The sequence below is a fragment of the Channa argus genome, chromosome 21 (genome assembly GCF_033026475.1).
Source record: "Channa argus isolate prfri chromosome 21, Channa argus male v1.0, whole genome shotgun sequence".
NCBI lineage: Eukaryota > Metazoa > Chordata > Actinopteri > Anabantiformes > Channidae > Channa > Channa argus.
The window spans coordinates 7,024,934-7,049,426 of record NC_090217.1 but is presented as its reverse complement, the minus strand read 5'-3'; the positions used below and the strand labels follow the sequence as shown (position 1 = coordinate 7,049,426).

The following is a 24,493-nucleotide window of genomic DNA, read 5'->3' as shown; positions in this document are numbered from 1 at the left end:
CGATTTGAATTAAGTAAATGTTTTCTTTGTCATTGTTAAAATGGCCTCACGAAGGAGGCTGAGCTCAGAAGTCACTGCCCTCACAGCCAGACATGTAGTACTTTACATTATTATATACACTGTTGTAAGCTTTGTTTGCTATTTGATGGCTTGGATAACAATGATGTCAGTGAATTTTATTGAATTATCTGGTTAAGTTAAATAAAACAGTCCTTAGTCACGGTTATGAAATTACATAGAAGGAAAATGTGAAACTTACTATCCTTGTGAATATCTCCACATTTCTGCCAGTGCTGTACAGTGAGTCTGTGTCATGTGACAGCAACTCTCCAAATTAAAATAAGTTATGAAGCCTATTTTAATTTAAAAAAAAGAAATTGTTAAACACTATAGCTTTAACAGCACGTTACAAATGGTGCTGTTGAACATGTTTATTAAATTCTAAGAACTTTTTGTAATGGTTTAGACTTTGCTTAAACCAGTATATTATTCACTACTTGGCAGATTGAATATCCCTATAATTACTGATATTTATATACTAAGCCATAAATTGATCTGATGGTATGTGGAACCTATCCCATTCAACACGCTCTGATTCCCTAGAATATTGTTGTTAAACTGTAGTGTGAAAGACCTTTTTAATGTAGTGGTTGAGAAAACATGACAACTTTATCTCAAAGATAAATAATGGTTGTACAAGTCTTTTTATTTCATGTGCTTTACAAGGATATAAATAATGGCCAAAATTACAAAAATCAGTGTACTGGAAGCCCAAGCCTATGTACATTAGTTGGTCAGCAGTGATGTCTCCAAATAACCCATTTCAGTTTTCACTCAAAATACAATCTAAAATCTACCACCTGTTCTCAAATCTCTAACCTTTATTTTGGTACCTTGTTTTCCAGTGCCATGTGCTGCAAACTCTTTAATCTTTTACATTACATGTATGAACAATGAGTTGGCAAAATATCTATGTACATTTTATAATTGGATAATGTCTCATCCAAATACAGTAATACAGCGTTTAAAATAGTACATCTGCTAGATAAGAGGAGAGCCCCATGAGAAATGGAGGATTGACCTGACAAGATTTAGCTAGCCACCTGCAACATCACTCTGTGTATACAAGTATGATCATCTAGTTTCATTTTTTTTTAAAGGATGGCCATCATTCTCAGCATATAAAAATAATATAACATTAAGACAACAGTAGACAAGAGTTGCACAAGAATAATCATCATGGTAATAATACTCTCATATTAAACATTAAAATGTCGGGCAATACTAATAGAATACTTTTTTTTAAACGCCAGATGCAGTTTTGTTCACATCGGTTCATCATCCGTTATGATGAGACGCACCCGTTGCATCCTTAGTGTGTCACAGCTAGTCCAATCACATTTATGCGCTTTTGCATATATCTCTGTATTTTCTAAATCAAAACAAACAATCAATCAAAAAGAGCCAGCCAGAAGTCTTCCAACCCAAACCCATTCCAAAACATGCCCGTGGTGCCTTTAATGAGCCTATGGCCTGTTACCGACAAATGCCCTCTAACCTCCCAAGTTCGGCGCATAAAACGGATCCTGCTGTAGTTGCAGAAAGTTGAGGCTGCTTTCAAATAAGTGTACATTCAGAGCAGAGTGTCTGTTGCGATGGAGTCCTGTGTGTGCGTGTGTGATCAGTGTTTTACTGTGTCAAGCATTGTGTGGATGGATGAATGTTTGTAGTCAACCTTAAACACTGGAGTGGCATCCATGTTTGTAGTCCTTTTGTTGTCCTTTTTGCATTTTGTGTGTGACAAGGTCCGTGTTTAGGGCTGGCTACATTCTTTGCATTCCACAGTAATAGACATGAGCATCCGGCATTGCCCTGCAAATGAGATGACATCACTTATCGAAAAAGCCCTCATACCACGCCTCTCCACCGGCCCCCCTGCTCAGCAAATCCAAAATGGCCACCATGCGTCTCACAAGCCACATGCTAAATCTTTGACATACAAGATTTGCTTCCCCAAATAAAATAGGGTTTATAGCCAGGAGGAAAAAAGTGGTTAAAATAATTCTGAACATTTACACACACGTGCTGAAAAAGGTGCTATAAAAGCAAAATATCACCTACATCTCCCTGTGTCACAGGTCAAGTTTAAGTTGTTAGTATTTTCAAAAAAATAATCTGATATAAAGAATCAAAAAGTTGAAATACATTCTAGGAGCCTGCTGGATGAACCAGTTTGAGTCAAAATTGACAGTGCTACATCACCTCTCCTGATTAAAAAAAAAATGTTTAAAGTGAACTTCCTCCAGTTGTCTTCTTAGACAACGTCCCTCCTCATTGCCAGCTCCCACACTGGACTCAGACAGCTAAAACACTGTTACAACTGTTGGCACTACTCTTGTTTCAAATCTCATTCAAGTTGTCAGCGGCAGTTGGACAGAGGGGCTGGGTTGTAGAGAAAAGCAAGGGACGAAGCATTTGGAGGAAAAAAAAAAAAGGAGAGGGACAAAGCCAATGGTTACACCCATCAACAAGTAGTAAAAAAAGAAGAAGCAGAACAACCAACTGGTTGCCCACTGACTGACAAACAAGAAGTCAAAAAACAGAGCTGACCATTCCCCCTACAAGTGGACAAGTGGAGACAGAGGCGCACCACAGCCCTTGGTTCAAAGGTCATGCACCAGCCCTGCAGGCAGGAGGATGGGACCCGGGCCAAAGAAGGGGGGAGCAGAAACGAAAGAGAAGAGACGAGAAATAAGAGAAACAGCGCAGCGCCAAACGTCATCATGCACTGGACAGGCTCGGCTAATGGGGCGGGATGTATTTATGTATTTTTTTTCAGCCGGTGAGGCGACGGCAGTGTGCGTCGCTTGTGCCCAACTCCGGGGCAGGGACCCGGTACAGGGCCACCTCTGAAAGGCACACACACACAGGAGTGGACAAGGTGGGTTTATGTTAGAAAATAGTGGTCTCGTACTTGGTGTTGACTCCTCTTTTGGCTTCCTGACCGGGCTCCACAATCCACGGCACATTGGCATGGCCCTTCTGGTCCATGGACGGCTGCTCCATCTGACGCAGGAAGACATGGAGAATGAGGGGAAAGTGGAAACATGAGGGGAAAAACATTTAAAACAAAGAAAATACGAGGCAGGGACAGAAGTAGGACAAGAACCACATAATTTTCAATGACCTACATATTCATACTTTTGAAAATACTTCATTACTGAATTTTGTACTGTATTGATTTTTCGGATACATGGTTTTGGAAATTCACATCTTTTACACTTTAGGGGCAATTTTCTGATAAAACAGGATTTAAAAAAAAATTCGTTGAAATCAGAGTGATGGTAGAATAAATGAGGGGCTTACTGGGAAATGTAGTAGAAAATGACTAATGTGAAAGGGAGAGAACATACACAAGAAAACAGAATGGAGGACACCAACTAAAGCTCCGCCTGACAAAGAAGCTCTCTGTAATTCTACAAATCTATAAAGCAAAAACAAGATCTTGGTCTTTAGCCATTGCAGTTTATAGTGTACTGTATGTTCAGCAGTGGCTTCCTGTATATTATACAAGTGGAGAGTTCAGAGAACAGGGGACTCCGTGTCCACCACTGTTAAGCTATTGTGGCGTCAAGGCTGAGGAGAAAACCAAACAATCTACATAGCTGTAAAAAATAGTCCCATGGCAACCAATCAAACATCTGGGCTTTGTTGCTGGGGGGGGAGGGGGGATTTTCCTCCAATCTGTTATTTTTAGATGATTTGGGGGTGGGAGGGATAAGAACAGATGACAAAATTTCTTCCTGAACTTAGTTTTACTTGCATCACAATACGGTCAGTGTTTTAAGATTTACTTGTGATGGAGTAAAAATAAATGAGAGTTCTGCAGATTAAGTCATATTTGTCTTATCTTATTGTCAACACACTGCTACACCATCAATACTGTAACTATTTTATTAATCTAGTTCTCCATCCTCTCCCCCCTTTACACACACACTCTGACAACCATAGTTAGACCTTATAATTTTGTTATGAGGTTGCAGGATTAGGGACAAACAGGCACATTTTCGATCTCATAGCACCATAAAATCAGATGATGTTCTGAGCAATGAATTGGTCTCGGATGTCACCAAGATCAAATTTATCAACCACACATGAAGCTGCTGAAAAAATGATTTCTGCCTTCTAAACAAGTTTTATAGCACTTTCTGCAGAAAGGGCAGAGAAAAAAAACTTGATGGTGAAGGGATGGCCAGTGTGTGATTACCTATAGAAATACGTACAGTTTGCACTGTTTTTTTTTTTTTTAGTGCATCGGCACCTGGACTTAGAACATTTGGTTTGTTTCTTGGCACACTGTACACGCTCGGATAATGCAATCTTGCGTTGTGAGATGAAGGTGTGGATCAAAAGTAAAAACGGTCTAGCTCATTGCACGCATTCTAGTGAATTAAAGGGTTGTTGTTGGCTTTCTAAACATTAACAATTTTTAGATACTGGTTCTTGATTCAAATACTTTGTATTGATATTTATCCACTAATTACGCGTCTTTAAGAAAACAGTAGAGCTGGGTATATGTTTGGTACAGAAACCGAATTTTACCAACTTTAAAAAAAAAAATTCTTTTTAACAACAAATATTGCTTTACTTTTCTACTGCAGTTTTACATCTTTAAAAGAAGTTTTGTCCTTTTATGAAGGCTTTACTCCAGGACTGTTGAATTGGACTGACTTCAGATTTGCTTGGTGCAGCTCATATTTTAGTGTGTTTACAGCGATTAAGGAAAAGCTTGCTATGGTAACACATACAGACAATGAATGAAAGGCTGCAGGGAAAGTAGAAATCTTCAGGTTATCAAATAGGTTTTAATATTTCTAATATTAAACGTTTTTGTTTTTTTTTACACCACACAATCTAACAATTGGTCGGCTATGCAAAATGCTCACACTGTCCAATCCTGCAGAGGTATCAAAATTTAGTTTGTTCAGTACCCAGGGATAGAAAGCAGTATCTCTCTATTCAGGGGTTGAGTTGGTGCAATGGGGCACATAAAAACTGAGTGAGGCCCTAAAATTGAAGTCCATAATTCATATTTGTATTGTAAAGACACAGACTGGATCGGTTTTGCAAGACTGACTGTCTTTTTTGAATAGCACTGTTCCTTGGAGTGTTATATGGAGATGGAGGTAGTAACTGAAGAGTGAGACAAAGACACCGCAAACAAAACACACGAGGCTGCAGAGTCAGTGGAATAAAAGCGACAGAATAAAATGGAAGCACTTACAGACTGGGCCTTCTCCTTGACTAAAAGAAAAATTTCGAGGAAATAAAGGATAAGAGAAGGAAAAGCGTGGAGGACCTGTAACTGAGCTTTGTGAGGAAGATGGAAGAGTCGTGGGGGAGGAAGAGGAGGGTGGAGAGGAGGCCGGTGAGGGGTGTAAATGTGGCCCACTGACCAGCGGCTGGAGGGGGGCATGATGACCTACAGGGGCAGAGGTCATATAGAGGTCAAAGTGTGCCTGCTAGTCATCACCAGCACCGAAAACAACAACTCAGCAAGGCAAAACCACAGCAATAACACAGTAGTTGCATGGAAACAGGAAAAAAGCAACAACACTCCAAAACCAAAGCAAAAACCATGGCAGCAAAGCCATCACCTTGGCAACAGCGTGGGACAGCAGCAGCATTACTGCAATACAGCAAAACTGAAGCTGGAGTAGGCCACGTTACGCCACATTTATATAGCAACTACTGCATGGCAACAACACTCCCACCAAGATGAATATGCCATAGCAACTGTACCAAACATCACTCTGCAAAAGCAGCTTCACAAGCCAGACTCATTAGTTCTTTTTTTATAGTTTCACCAAATTCAGGAAAAATTGCATGTAAAAAGCTTCTAGTCAAGACCAATTGAAATGCAAATATTGGCTCATAGACAAACCAAAACAAAACAATCTGCTTTGAAATTAGCTATTTTCGTACTACTGGCAAACGTTTTAATTATAAGAGTCAAACCTGAACAGTTATTGTCACGTACCTTTTGCAGCTACACTTTTACAGATTATAGTAACGTGCCGATACTTATCAAAGAACAGTTATATAAGACGCTCACTCTTGTAAGGGCAGGTTAAGTGGATGTTGAGAGATTTACAAGCAGATTTGCTCACATAACACACACACACACACACACACCGAAAGTGATAACGAGACAGTGTGGAGAAACTATTACTTGTGGCCACAGAAACGAAGCAACAGCATTTTAAAGAACAGGGGCTTCAGAGGTGCTGCAGGATAGAGATTATGGCTGCAAGGTGGCAAGAATATTAAGTGATTCCTGCAGTATCTTTGTGCTGCACACAAGAAATTAACTACAAACTACACACATACACAGGGAGGAAAAAGGCTATTAATGGTTAATGTAATGGTAGCTGAGTCAGCAGATTGTGTGCACACATGCCACCGTCCATCATCTCTGTAGGCAGAAGACCACACGCAAGCTTTGCAAAAACACACAAAGGCAGCAGGAGAAGAAATGCACAAACACTGCATGCGCTCTTTTCCATCTTCCCCTCCATCTCTCACTGTTTCCTCACTGTCTTACATCTTGCTCTAACTTTAGAAAGTGAGACCATTCTTCCGAAGCCACTGATTCTCCTCCATCGCCATCTGTTTCTTCCATGACTCACAGTAATGTACTTTAATTTGGTCAAAGCACACTGATATAGCAGTAGACACAAAGGCTGCTGTGCCAGCTGATGCGTGTTGGTGGAGGCGGCAAGTGTGTGCAGAGTGAACAAAGGCCACAGACATTTGTACTCCTGTCTTTGTGAGGACACTCCGTGATATATTGCATGCCTATAGCTCATTTTCCTAACCTTAATCATCACAACTAAATGCCTAAACCTGAAAGTAATTCTAACGTGAATTCTAAAACCAACAGTCCCTCTCCTCAATTTCCTAAAACGTTTTCACTCTCATGGTATGAAACACAAACTGGTTCTCACAATGTGGATTCAGCCACACTAGTACATGCATGGATTTAGGTATCTAATGGAAAGTAGGATTTTGATGATCTTGATGTGTGTGACGCGATTTCTTGAAACAGCTAAAAAATACAAAAAGATGGCAAAATATCTCCTAATTAAATTCCAGCCAGCTTTGGGCCAGGCGTTCTGAGCAGGAGATATTTATTCACAGAAATCATAATATAATGCCCTGACTGTTGCTGAACTATACATTTGAAACCTGGTTTCAGATAAAGATAGTGGACTGCGGTCCTTGGCAGGAAATGGCAGAAGTTGTTAACTTAAGCAGATGGAGGCCCTCTAGTTGAAGATGGATAGGGTGAAGCAGTAAGAATGAGGTTCGCTAAAGCTTCTGCTAAGGGCAACGTGCCCTAGAAACATTCCATAAAAAGACCAACACTACTTCTGGCTCAAAAGGATCCCGGTCAATGGTATTACCATAATCATAATAAAACCTTGCTCAGAATACAATTAGTGCTAGTACTAAACCATGGTTCATCAAACCTAACAACCTGAACGAGGAGCTGTGTTTTGCAGAACTGAATGAAGCAACATTAAAGTAGTAACACAAAGCCTGTAGGTTTGGGTAATGTTGCAACATAACTATGAGGTACCCTCACACAATACAGCATTTTAGATCAATCGGATGAAATTAAATTCTCTATGCAAGGCAGCAATATGCAGGAGTTGTCCATATAGGGATTCTTTGTCTTCTTAAACACAAACACAGTCCCTGTATGCAGCCCTCCCTGGAGCCCAATACTAACGGCTCCCATCAGTCAGTCCAGTGCAGAAGAGACTGAATGGATTCTTAGCATATCAAGTACCCACCTACACCTCTGCCACAACCTCCATTAGGCCAAGACATGGTGCACAGACAAAACACATTGCAGAAACCAAACGATAGTCGAGTTGAAAACAATGTAAATGAGCAGGGATGAAGGTAATGATTAGATTCCAGCGTAAATGAGATGCTGGTTAGGATTGTTAAAAGCAGATACAGAAAAGCTACATTTGAGTTAGAGACGTAGAGATCAAGAGATTAAAGTTAAAATCCATCCCAAAGCACAATTTGTCTATAATCTGTATTGTTTTTAAGCCTCAGCAGTCATCAATTTAATTATACTTTTAACTAGACATCACAAGTTTTTGAATCCAGATCATCAGAAACACCTTGAGTTATGAATTAAATTTCAGTTCAGGATGGATCTTTCCTTTACACAGTAGTGCAGCAGCGATGCTTACAGTTTTACGGATGTTGACACGAGGTTTGGGGACAGGTTTACTGGGCTTGCCGTCAAAGCTCTCAGGCAGTGTCGATGATCCATGGCCGCTCTTCCTGGCCTGCAGAGCCAGCTGGTAGGCCACTTCAAAGGCCTGGCCCAGTGTCAGGATAATCTCATATGCCAAGTTCTGAGAGAGTAAAGGTCAACAGGAATATTTGGCAAATGAGCGTAATGATAAGAATATTTGCCTGTAAATAGTCTAACGCAGTGTCAGGACTGACCACATCAAAAGCAGTGAAGACATGGCAGTAGTGGTGACTGGACTTCAGGTCTTTGGTGATGTAGGCAAATGTAGACAAATCCTCTGGATCCTGAGCTGCACATGAGATGTTACGAATCTCATGCTCTGCTATGATATTCTGCGGACAGAACAAGAACATAAGGAAAAAAACAAACGCTAACCAAGCAAGATAAAAGAGAGGGTTGATTATTTACACTGAGCCACTTGAACAAACCCAATTTATTCATCTTATTTCACATCCTAAACCCACAATCATGGTGTGAAAGTTTTCTGAAGTTGGAATTTCAACTCTTGTAATGTCACTGGAGAAAACGCAGACTCTGTGTGTCAGTCCACTTATCCAACATCAAAGCTTAAAAAATGCAAGAAGATTTTAGTGAGTGCTGACTTTAGAAAACTGAGATTTTTTGACAAAAGTTGCAATGTGCTTAGTGAACGATGGATGAAATGATAGTTACAGTAGGTCCTCCAGTTAATGATATGATGTGATACCATGGTGCAATGCATGATTGAAAAGTAGAGTTATGTAAACTGTGTCCACAATTTATTTAATCTTTGTCCTATATTCTGTTACCACATATTGGTGTTCTTGCTTAAGTTTTGTTTATGTGTTTGGGAGAGACACCATATAAGCTCCTGTACTTGAATTAACTACACTAACAACTGGTTGTCCCCAGCCGGCCTCCATGCCAGCCCTTTTCGAACTTTAATACCTTTATCTGTTTGTGCTTGTTTTTTTAAGTGCTGTGGCTGACTTATCTGTGTCTGTGCAGTGCTGCCTGATTTAGAGCAATGAACCCTAAACTATTCTTGTTGTGACACCTTTTTTGTCAACTTGAGGTGATTTAGAGCTAATTCTTGGATACATGCATCGTAATCAGTGCCTGTAGCAGTCCAATTAAACAGTGTGAAATTATTAAACAATTATTAATTATTAAAATAACACACGAAACACTCATCAAACGTCACTCTTGATAGAAAAGACCTGAGGTGTTAAACTGTGAAATTGCCTTTAATAAAAACAACGTTTTACCTTGCTGATCATTACCTGTTTGTATTTTGCCTGTTCTCACACCTTAAAGATCTTTACACAATATATTGATGTGGGCAGAAGCAGATATCAGTGCCACCCAGAGCAGGCACCTCTGAATGTCACTCGTGTTCATGTTCAAAAGCCTGACCTTTCATGTGTTATTCACAGCAGGCATCAGAGGAAATGAGTTGGGAGTGTTACCTTATTTGTGGCATCAATGAACTTGACTCCTTTGTAGGACACAGAGAGTATGATGGTCGGCACTTTCTTCATCTGTTCTGTCGACTTCTTGGAGCACACACAAAAAAAAAAAGATGTGGAGAGAAAAACAGTAAAGAGGCAGCAGTGATTTTTTCGGGCACCTCATACATAAATTACAAAAAGTGCACAGGAACCATTTGCAGTATTGAAATTTTAACATTCTACAGTAGAAAATTATAACAAGTACCAGATGAATGAATTTCAGGTAGCGGAGATCGAAACTATTTAATAACCTTTTACTTTTATACAAGACTTAATCCATGTCTGGGAAGCTGCCTCAGGTCTACATGCATGTGAATAAAATAATGAAACTGTACGCAAAACAGAATAAATACAGCAAATGAAATGCTTAATCATCGCCACAGTTCAGAGGTACCTTAATAAAAAATGACAACCCATTTTCTTTAAGTCATATCACGCTCCTGCTGTACATCTCTCCTCTTTCTTTTTAATTCTGCACTTCTAATGTTTTAATTACCTATATTTAATCGCATTATACAGCGGGAGATTGTGCAGAATTGTGTGATTTACAACAAAGTCAGTGTCAACCTCCAAGCCGTCATTCTACCTGTCAAAAGCTTTAATATATTCAGAGAAATAAATGTGAGATGAGACCTGTTCCTGCTCTCTCTGCATCACTTCTTGTCTTTCATCTCATTTTCCCAGTATCCGTATTTCGATCACAATGTCCTTTCTTTTTCACCCTGTCAAATCTACTCTCTGCTGTCCTTCGCATATTTGTATCTTTTTTTTCCTTTCTCCAGGTTTCTCCCCTCCCCGTTTGCAGTGTGTTGCTGCAGCAGTTTGGCCTTGTCAAGATCAGGTACTGCAGCTCTACCTGACTTCACTGGCTACCCAGCTAAAGGCAACTACCTCCACAGCGAAGGTTTGGAAAAACAGATGAAAGGAGGTGTGTTGGGAGCAGACTTGGACGGATGGTATGTTCACATGATAATAAATGCCTGAATGATATAATGTGCATCTTATTGCAAATCACTACAACCCTAGTGTGCAGTAAAGGTGTATCAGACTGAGGAAGGCTGTTACAGGAAGATTTGCAAAATGTTACTAGTGCTACAGTGCTTTGTCAATGTTGCATCTAAATACGGTCGTGCCAAGTAGGCCATTTGAATTTTAGTTTTGGAAGATGCCCTCTGATGTGGCAATATCATTATTGAGTTAGAAAAAGTAAGGGAGGAACAGAAAGCTTCTGACATGAATATTAAAATTTATCTTCACACTGCAGCAGCTCAGGATGAAAGTGAGATGAGGGCCAGAGGAGCGGGAATCAGTGCCACACTAAAATGAGTGAGTAGAATGAAAAGACATAGATACAAAGAGACAGATAATGCCGGTGAGACTCACAGAAGCAGAGGAGGGGAAAAGAGAGAGTGAGCAGCAGTACATGACTTAAGGGAGGAGGAGAAGAAATAATGTGCTTTATGGTAACAGGGATAGTGTATCGAGGTGCTCTGGCAATTATTTAATTCATTCAAAATTAATCCTTCAATACACTTACAAACGTAAGTGATTAAGTTTTGAAAGCACTCAGTCTATAGGACTATGTCACTGCTTTAAGAGAAACATAATACAGCTGCATAGACTCATATTGTTACAGACGGTTTAGCTGTTTTCAAATTCATCAAAGAACTATGAATATAATCATATGAGACTCATCTCATTTTGACAATACTAAGTTGTACTACTCAATTCCAAAAAAGTTGGGAAGATGTGTAAAACCTAAATAAAAACAGAAGCAATGATTTTCAAATCTCAGCAAGCCATATTTTCTTTAAAATAGAACATAAACAACATACTGTAGCAGATGTTGAAACTGAGACATTTTACCATTTCATGGAAAATATCAGCTCATTTTGTATTTGATGGCAACAACACATCTCAAAGAAGTTGGAACACAACATTGTGTAGCATCCCCTCTTCTTTTAACAACTGTGATTTCTGGAAGTGTTCCTGAGCCCATGCAGTGATGTCCAGTAGAGAATCAGGCAGTGCTGCCTGAAGATCATGTGCATCCAGTTTTGATCTTTGGCCTTGTCCCTTGTGCACAGAGGTTCCTCCTGATCTTTTGATAATATCATACAAGTCTTTGCAATTTTATGTTGAACAATTTTCTGAAATTGTTCCACAATTTTTTGGCGCAGTAGCTAATTAACCTTATTATAGTTGTCAAACTCTCCTCCATTTGTTTTTGATTTGTGGCAAGTACTTTGACAGCTCTTTTTGCCCCTGTTCCAACTTTTTTGAGATGTTTCTGCCATCAAATTCAATCAGCTAATATTTTCCATGAAATGGTAAAATGTCTGTCTCAAGATCTGATATTTTGTTTATGTACTATTGTGAATAAAATATGGGTTGATGTGTGGAAACTTGAAAACCTGAAACCCACTTCATTCATTAATCTTTCATGGCAGCAGTGGGAGTGAAGTGTGTTAGGCTGTGCTTTACCCTCATTTTGGCACAGGCATCTTGTGTGGACTCTGTTCCTCTCAGCTCCTTCACCAGCATGGAACCCAGGTACTGTGGGAAAGAGACACGCGCTTCATAAATAAACATGGCGGAGAAAGTCATCGTATGGTTATGGCTTAATAAAAGTGTTGTTTCAGTAATAACCTCCTAATCTCTGCCAGATGTCTTAATATTCTTAGTATTGCTCAAACCACTTCCCAAACTTTTGGTAAAAGAAGCAGTTTCATATTTCTGAATTTTAAGCTGTTTGTTTGACAGTTTTTGCATGATGGATGAACACAGAGGTTTGTTGAAGGGCATTGAGTCGGCTTCCACGTACAATCAGTTCTGCATATAGAAACAGAGATGAGTAGATTTTGTTGAACTTGACCATAACAACCTCAGCAGCAGTCATCTGGTATCAGCCTGTGGTTCAGATAACAAGGATGACAGAGTATTCAGAGCCATCCTCCAAAGCCAAATGATGAACAGACTGTCTTGCTGCTGACTGCATCCCTCAGTGACCCTGAGGACGACACTAGTGCCACTCATGTCTGGGCTGTGACTGCCACAGCTTCTAGCAGTGGAGAGCCTGCTTCATGCCTTTATTACGATACAAAGGGTGTGAGTCACCCTGGCATCAGCATGCATTGCTTCAGTTGAATGTTAAATTCCTGCTGAGGGAAACACTGATGTCTCCATCAGTACCTCTGCTGTCCAGGTCCTGACGGGTGACAGTTGCTTTGTCACTCCTTGCACTAATGTCTGTCCTGATAACGTGTCTACAGGTGCACCGATAAAACAAGAACTGCCGCTGGATTTAGGATCATGGACAACCCATCTTTACTTACAACTTCAAACCAAAGTACCAGATCTGTTTAGTTTACCCGGTGAACTGGGGCAGGGTCAAGATGTGTGCTCCCCCACATTGATGCAGATATAAGGGTTTTTGTTGGCTTTTTAAAGTACAGACTAAATTAAAACATCAATTTTTTCAGTTAATAAAATAATAATGTTCTCATCAACTCCACTATGTTTGATAGTGAAAGTAATTTTTGTAAGATTCAGCCGGACTGACGGTGGTTCAATTATATGCATACAGACACAAACAGCAGTGATCAGATCAACCTTGAGAGGCTCCTAGAGGGACATCAGCACCAGAGTCTGGCAAATCCTTCTGCCTGGTTGCGACTGTGGCCATTCTGCACATGTAGTGTTTGATTTAATAAAGAAACCACTAATGGTCACAGTGTTTTACAGGGACGATGTTTATGTCGACATTAGAGAACCTAATGGGTGTGACATTGACCGCCTCACTGTGTCTTCTCCCAGCATATGGACAGGGTCTAATTCCCTTATGTAGCACCGTAAAAGAGCTTTTAGAAAGGAGAAAGATTTACAGCTGCATGCATCCCATCTTTTTGACAGTTAAAAAAAAAGCTATCAGAACAAATAATTGAATATTGACCTTAATTAATTATAGCTTTATGCCCTTTTGGACAAATTGCTTTGTTTAATGAGTTACTATTCATGTAATGCAGACACTGACTCGGCCATATTTTTAACTTGGCAGATCACATTAGCTCGGCATAATATTACCTACTGTAACTCAAGCTAACAATGTTAAGTCATGCGGTACGGTTGGCCTGGAAGTTAATTAAAACTGAACACAAGTCACTGATTTTTCTAAATATAATTGCTAAAAAAAATGATGCTAAAAAAAAATCTAGTCTACAACAGTAGCAGCTCTGAAGCTAAGCAATGCATTGGGTTTAATGCTAATGTGTACCTGCACACAGGGCCACAGTAACACTGCTAAGCTAGTTTTGCAGGTATTTGTCCTTAAAACAAAGTAAGAGACCAAAAATCTCTGTACCAAAGGTTGTACCAGCGATGAGCTACTAAAAAAGATTCTTGTAACTACTCTGGTTGGTTGAAATATTTGCGAACATTTCTATATTGAAAGTATCTACAGAAGCTTTAAGATTAAAGCTCAGTCAAAGCTAATATCGAGATAACACTGGCTGTTGATGTAGACATTCTAATGTCTACAGGATTGTGTGGAAAATGGATCTCTAATAACTTGGATAAAATTTTCAAGCTCTGGTTGTAAAAGTTGAGATAATTAAGTTAGAATGTCATCTGAGGTTATGCTGAAAGTGGCAGTTTTGTTTATCTAGAGTCTGAAACAAAAATGAGAACAGTGCTGATGCATCCTTTATTCTGTCCTTCGGCTTATTACCATCCCACTCTCTCTATTAACACAAACACAATATACTCTTCTCCTTCCTCTCTCCCTCTCATCAGCGTCTTATCCATCTGATTTATTCTTATTCACTCCATCTCTCTTCAGCTTGCCAATATTCACATGGAGCACTTTACCTCCTCCTCTGTTGTGGCTCCCACTCATTTATCTCACTTTCTGAGCTTCCTGGGGACCATTGTCCTGGGACAGCGAGTGTTAGGAGAAGTTGTCATAAATGGCTCCATGAAAGCTCCTCTATATTTTCCCTTGGTGGCCTGCCTGTTGCGTGTTCCCCTGCCCATCCCAAATGCACAGCGTGTGCATCTGTCAGAAGCCTAATGGTCCACATTGTCGCTATCAATTTTATGGGCAGGTGAGAAAATGAAGGAAGGGAGATTCCGAGGAGTAGTCATGCTCTTGAGATTCTGAGCTTATTAATCTTTCATCTTTTCATGCTTTTATTCATGTGATTTTCAGCATCACATTTGATTTGTCGTCACCTAGTTCTATAAGTTCCAACATGTATTTTTTTAACTTTAAACAGCCTTTTTTCTGTCTTCCTCTTACTTAATCTAGCTTACATCTACTACACACAGACACCAGTCCAAGATGTATTTCCTCGATACCCGATTACATTCCCCTCAAGAGCCACTGGTGTCTCTTATTGCTTTTCCGCAGTGTATTTACCTGCACTAAGTAACTTATCGATGCAGTCTCCTGCATGGAAAACCAATCAGATGTGGAAGCCTGTATCCGTGGTAACATAGGTTTATATCATCCTTTATGTAACTGGGAAAAGTCTAAATTTACCAACGTGCTCAGAATAACAGTACAGTATTGACTTGAAGTTGAGGGTCAATGATGTTTCATACACTTCTACTTTCAGTGTGAACAAAGGAGGCAAGCTGAGCTGAACAGGAAATTACCATTAAGAGCCAAAAATGTCCTAGTTCGGACTTCTATAAATGGAATGTTTACCGTTTGTCCCTGTCCTCTATATAAACTGTAGTTTATTTGGTTTTAGACAGTAAGATGGACAAACAAGTGTTATGGACATTTTTTGGGTGGATATTTTTCACTATTTTCTGACATTTTAAAGAATTAATTGAGAAAGGAATTTGCAGATTGTTGCTGTATAAGCAACCACATATTTAAGCCATTTAAGTACACGGATACAAGATGGGAGCGGAGGAGTAGACTCACATAGGCTTCATAGTCACAGGACTGAAAGATGAGCTTCTCTGGGTGATGCTGCCAGTACTGCACCGGAGTGGACGAGGTGGCTTCATTGGGTGGACGCAATGTGATTGGCTCACACCACTCGCCTGCCTGAAACGACAACCAATCGCACATCAGGACACAGAACAGACTGGACACAAGATTACAAGATGTGTATACCATGTTGACATGACTTGGCCTGAGCACAAGTTCATACTGTAACAGCTTTTCTGGATAAACATGAGCATGTCTTCAAAGTGATGAGAGAAGCAAACAACCTAGAGGAAATTAATCTTGGCTGAATTATGCTGAGCTCTTCAATACTCCTAAAGTTTAGCTCCGTAGCAAAGAGTCTTTGCCGATCTTCGCCCTTTCACCCAGCGAGCTGTTGCATTCATACAAAGAAAAAGCCTACAGTAAATCCCTTCTGCATACTTCTCAGATGTCTGTGGATAACCATTAAGCTTGTTTTATAGTCTTTCATTCTTTGCTAAATGTAACCAGATGTTTGTGTGTGAGGAACTATACACACAGTATGTGCCAGACAGCATGTTTATGTGTCTTTCCAAATCTGATTACTTGTGTGTTGCAATCCTTGTCGGAAGCTTGGTGAGGGACAGTGGAGGTAATATCTTATAAACAGATGCAATGGTGTTGAATAAACATCACAGGAATAAGCCTTCATAGTCAGCCATCCCTAAACTAAACGCAGCTCCGGCAGCTTCAACATTACCATGTCCACATTCCCCTCAACAATTTAGCCCACTGTCAAAATCTTTATTTACTCAAAGTTTTAAGAATTTTCAGGCTACAAAGTGTCTTATTCAATTGGGTTTCCTTTCTTAAAAAGGAGTGAGTGAACAGAAGGAACAGAAGGGAATAAGCTAAAGGGAAAAATATTTGTGAGGTAACCAGGCAGACAAGAGGGGTAATGAAACAGAGAAACATCTTTCCTCTTTTCTCTAATGGTTATGTTGCTGTTCGGGAGAAGCTGACACAGTGCCACCTCAGATAATTGTTTCACAAAAAGAGGGGATACACTCTGACACACACACAAATTCTTAAGACATTCTGCTGGATAACCCTATTTGTGCGTGTCTCTGCTGATAAGCTCTGTGATTCACACAGGGACACAAAAAGACCCTAATCACATGGAATGAAAACACAGCTGCTGCCTCAGATGTGTGCACACGTGTGTGTCTGAGTCACTCTGCTGTTGTCAATTGTATGTCATAAAAGTTCTAATTTTGCATTTGGAGGAGAATAAAATTGGAAAGATGAGATGCGTATTTGGAAACCTGCAGCATGTCTTGTGGATGCAGAAATTTAAAGTACATTGCTGCTGTTTTCTTTTCATTTCTGCAATGGCAAAAAATCTTTTCCAAACAAAAGCCATTCACAACAGATGAGTGCAGATGAGCCTCCTCCCACCACCAGCAATTTTAAACCTTTAACACTAAGTCTTCAAAAAGGGATGTAAATACTTTACAAAGCCACTCTGTATAAAGTTCCAAACAGCAAGAATGGCTGCTGAATTTATACTCAGATGGTCCGTCTGCTGCAGATTATTGTTAGTAGATTTCCAACAAGTAAAATTATCTGATACGGACCAGTATTCCAATTGAGAGATTATTCATTTATCACACAAATATATTTCATTGCCCTAAAAAGAAATCCAATCCTGCCTGAAAGCTTGTTAGCTTGCTATTGTGGCAAAGATTTGAAATTTTACTTAAATGACATTCTTATTAAAACTGTTTATGTTTATGGAAGTGGGTGACAGCAAATAGCAAAGATTATTAGAAATATATAATTTTCTTTTCTGTTCCTAAAGCAGCAGCTCAAACAGCAGTGAATAGTGCATTTGTTGAGGACGACTTTCAGCAGTGCATATTACAGATCTTTCAAGATTCAACAACTTTATTGATCCCTTAGGGAAATTGTGTTGCCTTGTTACAGCTGTGAAAGTACAACGAAAGGAAAAGAACATCCATCAAACCAAGACAATAAACAAGCGCTTATCGATCCATAGTTTGTAAGAAAAGACCCAGATAGAGGAGCAACAACAAATGAAATAAAAAGCAAAGATGCAGGCCTCTAACATTTGAGTACATCAGGTCCAGTGTCTTCTCCCCCCTGGTGTGACATTCCACATACTGTGTGAAGGTGGGGAGGGTCTTTGGGAGGGTTGCATGATTAAAGCCACCTGAGATCATAGAGGATGTCGGGTCTGGGGTCTAGTTGCGACTGAGTGTAGTGGGCAGAGGGAGGAATATAGGCGACGATCTACATGGCGTGTGAGACTCTCTGGGCATATAGTACGGACAGAGGTCCACTGCCAACAGTTCAATGTCCGGGCAACAGATTCTTTCACAGTAACATGACCAGTATGACACCACCTGTCATTGATGTACACGACCAGGCCCCCATCTTTCCTCTTTTTGCTTTCCTGTCTCCTCCAATCCCCCTGCACTGTGCTGAAGCCCTCAATACTGATTCATGTGTTGGGGATACTGTCCTGCAGCCATGTCAGCCATGTTAAACACATTAGTCTACACACTCGAGAGATATTTTCCTTCCTCACTAGTGCAGTCAACTGATCCACCTTGTTCTCTAGAGAACTCACGTTGCCCATAATCAGAGATAGGAGATGTTGCTTGAATCTTCTCTCCCTAGCTCGCCTGTTTTCTTTTACACCCCTACGCTTACCAGCTCTCAGACCTCACGCGTTTTTTCTTCTTATTTTGTCCGGGGTGCTTAAAGTCTGAACAAAAGTTTCGTTCATGGTACCGATCAGCTGTTCCCAACTGTAAACAAATGAGCCGGCTCCAGCTGCATAAAGCTGTTGCATGCTGGTCATAGCTTGAAGAAGAAAAAGTTCATCGACGATAAACAAATAAAATAAAATAAAAACTTCCAACCGCATGATCAGGGAGGGTAAGCTTTACAAACTGAATACTTTACTATACTAAAAATATGAAAAAGGAAGAATAAATTAAAAGAAACGGAGAGCAACTGCAACAGGCTGCGGCTCAGCCCGCACTCGCGCAGAAAAATCAACTACAGGACCCTAAGGACATCAATATGTGTTTAATACGTTCTGCTACTCTACAGCACATGGAAACGAGCTGTATTGGACAACAATACTTGTCAGTAGGATGAATTTGTGGAATTTGTATTGCCTGTTACGACAATATGAAAAACAGAAAAAATTACTACGCTTATCCCTTTTCATCCAGCAAAGTGAACCTCTCTGACCATTCATAATACTTCCCTTGACTCAGTCCCTCTCTCCCTCTCTGCCTCCATTCATCCCTCCTTCCTCACCATGCTGACTTGGGCCATCTGTCGTTCCAGCTTGGATCGCGGCACGTCCTCGAAGTAGTTGTCATTGCTGCGCTGCCTGCGCCGGGCGTCCGCCTGCATGATGAGATGCTGTACGTCCAGAGATCCACCGGGGACCCCCGCTGTGTACGCTGCCTGGCCCACCGATGGGCTGAGCTGGGGAGGAGTGTGGTTCCCACCAGGCTCCTGGTAGAGAGTTGGTCCGTGGAGAAATTGGAAAGATGGAAGAAAGGACTCATTCATCATTTCATAATGTGCTGTGTCACTGCTACAAGCACAGTATGGTGGGCAAGTGCAGTCATAGTGCTTTGTGGCATTTTACTTTTTCATTACCATGCTGTTGTGTACTAGCATTTCAACTGGCTTTGTAAAATAGGGCGCAAAGTTGTTGCCCTGTAACCACAGCATCTCGGCAGGTCCATCACATCGTCCCTAAGCACAAGACTAAAGCCTTGCCAGCTCTGTTAAGCCACTTTAAGGATCAAGTTGATGCTTTCCCTTAAAGTGGAAAATGATGTTCGTCTAAAAGGTTTTTCAGTCTGAGCAGTTACTAAAATTCCTAAACGAATTAGGGATTTCACATGTTTTAATGGTGTGATGGTCTGACTAGAAGGTCAGTCATTTCTCCTGAGAAGGTAACTAGCTTTTCGTTTCTTATAAGCGAGAGGACTGGAATAATTCAGCTGTATTAATGGGTCAGATGTAACCGTAGCCTCTGAAGCAGAGGGCCACTAGCACAAACAGCAGGATAATGTTAGGGACATTAGAACGTTTCCCCAGTGGGAGAGGGAAAGACAGTTCAATGTGATTAGTATCCAGGACAAGCTGGTAGGGAGGGAACTACAGTGGGTCAGCCATTTTGTGCTGCCTGAGACATTTGGGTAATCAGTTAGGTGGGGAAGCAGTGGGGAGGCTGCATGTTTCTCAGAGAGATTATCTGGGGAGGTAGAAGTGCTTTTCTGAATCTGATGGATTCTTAATTTTAATCTACATTTGTTTTGAAATCCCCAGCACTGTCCCAAATATTGTATTTTGGCCCTGGGGCTTCAGTACTTTTAGGCAAATATTCAGATATTTGTTTTTTGTGGGGATTTCATCTTTTGTTACAGACCAATTTCTGACATACCCAAACGCAGACCGAGCTGCAAATCTGCTTGTTCCACTCGGACACTTTAATGAGCAGCCACAGTTAACTAGGCCATGCGTGTATTACATAGCAAAAGGCAGCAGTGAAGTGACTCAGTGAAACGAGGTTTACCAACACATTGACTGGTTTTTGAATTGAAGTCTGCACAAAGTTGCGTGTGGAAGCCTAATAAAGTTGATCACTGTTTTTGTTTGTGCTGTGAAACCACATTTCTGTTACATCTATCAACCCGCTTTCCCTCCCTCTCTCACTCATTTCCTACACAGCACACAAAATAAAATTAATTTCCAACCCTGATGATGTGTGTGGCTAATTTTTATTGCTAAGCTAATTAAACAGCTGATTGTCTGTCTGTACCTTAAACTCTGGATGGTAGTTGTGATGGCTCTTTCTTCCCTTGTTTTCATAAGCAGATCTATTACTTGCCTTTGTGCGTGGATTTTATAATTGAGAAAGTCACATCACAAAATGTGTGCCTCTACCTATATACCTGTACGACGCCCTCCTTAAGGTGCGTTCAGGGACAGTGCAGACTGTAGGCTCGGTAATTTCAGATTGGGTAAAGTCTATTTTACAACAAGGGAATAAACTATATTAAAAAAATCTAAATTGAAAGCCGAATCTCGAATATTAACAAATATGAAATATATCGATGTCCAGCCCCAGAAACTGCTGTGAATTATTATTGTTCATACAACATACAGAGACTTACCCTTAGGGAAATTGCCCGCGGAGGTTTCTGTGGAGTGTCTTCGTGTAACCGGTCCCCCAGCGAGGCCAAGATCCTTTTTCTATGTCCGATTAGACTGATCTTTAATACCTGGATGGAAAAAACAATATCAGAGATGGAATTAAATGACAGTTGAATGCAGTTGAGCTGGGATGTAAAGTTTGGTGCATCAAAACATGTACTGATGCTGAAACAATTACCAAAAGTCACTTAATGAGCAAAAAGGCTGCTTTCACCTTCTGAAATGTATCTACTCTCTATTCTCTCTTGTACAGATGATAGTTGATCAGATGATGCAATTTCAAGAGGCAGCATAAGTTTGGTGTATTTATAATTGACATATTTTATTATGAATAAGTTAATGATTTGTAGTTCATTGTCTAAACATTTATGAGCTCAGATGACAACCGTGTGTTCTGTATAAATACAAATCCTGTGCTGGGCAAAATAATCACTCAACTTAATTTACATAACATAAAACGGCTTTTATAGAGTTTAGGAGTTCAGAGGCTTTCAGACAGGATAATAACATTATGTCTGAGCAGCAGCATCCTTAAATGGAGGGTAATACTGCTATTCACAAAATAGTTTCAAAGCACTGCAGCTCCTGGGGAAATACTAATGAGGGCAAGATGATATAAATGCCCCCAAGCACATGCTTTCATTATGTTAATATTATTACATAACTGACGTGATTTGGGTGGCTGTATTCAAACAGTTAGTTGCTTTGCTAAATATACGAAATACGATCCTGTATTAATACTCATACACAGGTATGGAAAGACTCATCAAAGAAGTATATTCTTCTAGTGTAAAGATTAATTCGAGCTGCAGACTTGCTCATAACAAGCTTGAGTCTCAAAAAACAGGGGCATGAGACTTTGACTCGTGCTGAGATACTTGAAACCCAACACATTTTCCAAAACGCAACAGGAAAACTTTGCATGGCCTTGCATCCTGAATATTTAATCGTTAGGCCTAAGCTCCAACACCATATGTAATCAACAGAATGTGTCTTTGTAAAAGCCGTACACTAACCCAAATGTATAAATACATAAGTTCAGTGTCAGACAGAGCCAGATTAGCTGTTAAAGCCACTAGTCTTTATGCCAGTCCTAACTGAATGCAGTCACCTAAATGCTTTAGATAGTCTCATCTAATTCTCAGCACCAAAGTAAAAAGGTCATTTCATAAATGGTCAACTACTATAAATCAACTGAGTTTATTACAAAATGCCAAATCCCAAAACGAAGTAGTGCACCGACAGATTTCTAGGTTCCTTGCCAAGGCAACTACATGATAAAACATTGTTACTGAGAGCTGAGAGTTGTTTCACAAAGTCGTTGAAATTCAACAATATGAGATTGTGGCAATTTTGTAATAGTCTGTTGGTTTTCCCTAGGCGCTCATTACACAGTCACAAACACAGATAAAAACACACACATAACACACTTGGAGTCCTATGAAAGCATCCATTCTTTCTCTGGTCACCAGGCATCCACTGACTGTGCCAGTTACTGAGTTTTCTAACAGAGACAAGCTGGAACATGGCAGCTTTCTGTGGGATGTTGTTTGTACCTTCTGGCCCCCATACAGCAAACTGCTGCCTGGTTTTATTGTGCTTCCTCTGGAATAAAGGTATCTGCAAGTGTGAGACAATTTGTGTGTTTGTGTCTTCAGTGCAAAAGGTGGTAATTAGCCTCAATGTGAGTCCTTGCTGTGAGTTTAATGATTCTCGCAACAGTCATTGAGTCAGTGCAGCTCACACGCACACACGCACACTGCATCATACAATGCACAAATTGCTAACCTTCATCTGTCATAGGAACATAAAAATACTAACTGGGCACATACCAACGGTTTATGCTACTACTTCCTACACTCTTCTCTGCATGGAAACAATGTATTTACATAGTTAAAATTCGATGCATCAAAGGAAAATGAAGAGCCAAGCTGAGTATAGTGGGTAGTGGAACTAACTGGTGTATTATGGCTGCCACATTCTTCCCCCTATCATCTTCCTCCTCCTGTTCTGCTTTGGCTTGTATAGCTTCTGCTTCTTACACACCGTTTTAACGGACATATAGTGTCACTGATACTTCTTGTGTCTTTTTACTACAAATGACATTGGCTCGCTGAATTTGTGATTTTGTTATTACTAATTAGTTTCAAAAGCGAAAAAATTACATTTAATTTCTAAACACAGTTGCAAAGTTGAAACATTACTTATTTGGTACTTTAACTTACAATGAATTAGTTTAAGCTGTTACAAGATCAAAAGTTATGGTTTGAACTTTACACTATAGAAATGCATCTGGACACTTGAAGTATGTGGAAAAGATAATGAAACATTTTATTTCTAGAGGAGCAATAGTGTGTACTAGTCCTCACACTGCCGGTTCATCACAGACAAATACACAAACCAATTTCAGAAAGAGCACAGCATTGCACAGTGCATAACTCTATGTGTGTGTGTGTGCTCTCTGTGTGGTTTGCCTTATGCAACAGCATCTACTTCAACTACAGTAGAAGGCTGAACCTCAGCTTCAAGTTCATCTGTTGCCATGGTAACAGAGCAGCAGCAGTCACCCACACACTAGTCTTAAAAAAAAAAAAAGAAAGAAAGAAATCCACATGCACGTGGTTGATATCCCTGAATGGATGACAAGTTCAATAAAACCCACCCGTAATAGTTAAAACCCACTCTGTGCTTGACTGCAGCGTCACCCTGTTTGCATTTAAATTATATTAACAACACTGGTATATTCTGGCAACAGAAGTGTTGAGCTGCCACTGGATACCGTTTTTTCCTGCACACTAAATATGCATTTGTTTAAGTTCCGCTCTACTGAAATCAACTGAGCGAGTTCTGATGATGTAACCTTGACAGGGCAGCACTTGTATATTTGATGTCAACAGCACTTAAACACTGACAACTGTAAACGAGGGAGAAATTGCTGAACAGACACGGAGAAAATTTCTCTGCCTGCACTGGTGCTGCACATCAAACAGTTGATGGATGCTGACAGCAGGATAAATACGGTATTATTTTCCTCGTAAAAACATACCAAACCTGTGGTTGATAAATGTTGAAAATAAAAAAACAGAATACAACCAACAAGTCTTATCGACACCATCTAAATTGATTTAGGACAATACATTCTCAAGGCTTTTTTTGCACTGGTGGATTGCTAGGCTGTATTTTACGGTTTAACCTGTGTACATACTGCATTATCTTTTAATTTTATAATAAAAATAGCAAAGGAATATGTTTGCTTGCTTTATATTCGTGTAACTTTTTATATTGCCAGGAGTCTAAGTAGGTCCTATATTGTGCTGGAGTCCCACAGTCAGAAGGCTAACTTTAGAAATATATAAAATTATTTTAATGAAGTCATTAAACTTTGATAACACCAGTAAGATATTAACATAAGGCCCAGATTTCAGAAACTGGATGATTACTGAATGTGCATGTTCTTTAATTTATTCTGGC

General features: G+C 40.0%; 1 protein-coding gene across 12 annotated transcripts in view; it reads right to left on the bottom strand.

Annotated features, from left to right (window-relative positions):
* Positions 1–685: 685 nt before the first annotated feature.
* Positions 686–24,493, bottom strand: part of anks1b (ankyrin repeat and sterile alpha motif domain containing 1B) — a 181,603-nt gene continuing 157,795 nt past the window's right edge. For 2 of the 12 annotated variants that reach the window (XM_067489794.1, XM_067489804.1), the window contains 10 exons: positions 20,983–21,090; positions 19,106–19,309; positions 15,764–15,889; positions 12,316–12,387; positions 9,790–9,876; positions 8,536–8,673; positions 8,274–8,441; positions 5,360–5,482; positions 2,975–3,066; positions 686–1,872 (listed from right to left, as the gene is read on the bottom strand). In XM_067489794.1, the coding sequence (XP_067345895.1) occupies positions 1,824–1,872; positions 2,975–3,066; positions 5,360–5,482; positions 8,274–8,441; positions 8,536–8,673; positions 9,790–9,876; positions 12,316–12,387; positions 15,764–15,889; positions 19,106–19,309; positions 20,983–21,090 (1,167 nt within the window). In that variant the 3' untranslated portion in view covers positions 686–1,823. Of the gene's footprint in view, positions 3,067–5,359; positions 5,483–8,273; positions 8,442–8,535; positions 8,674–9,789; positions 9,877–12,315; positions 12,388–15,763; positions 15,890–19,105; positions 19,310–20,982; positions 21,091–24,493 lie in introns of all 12 variants that reach the window. The other 10 variants (XM_067489798.1, XM_067489796.1, XM_067489797.1 and 7 more) reach the window with 10 other exon arrangements.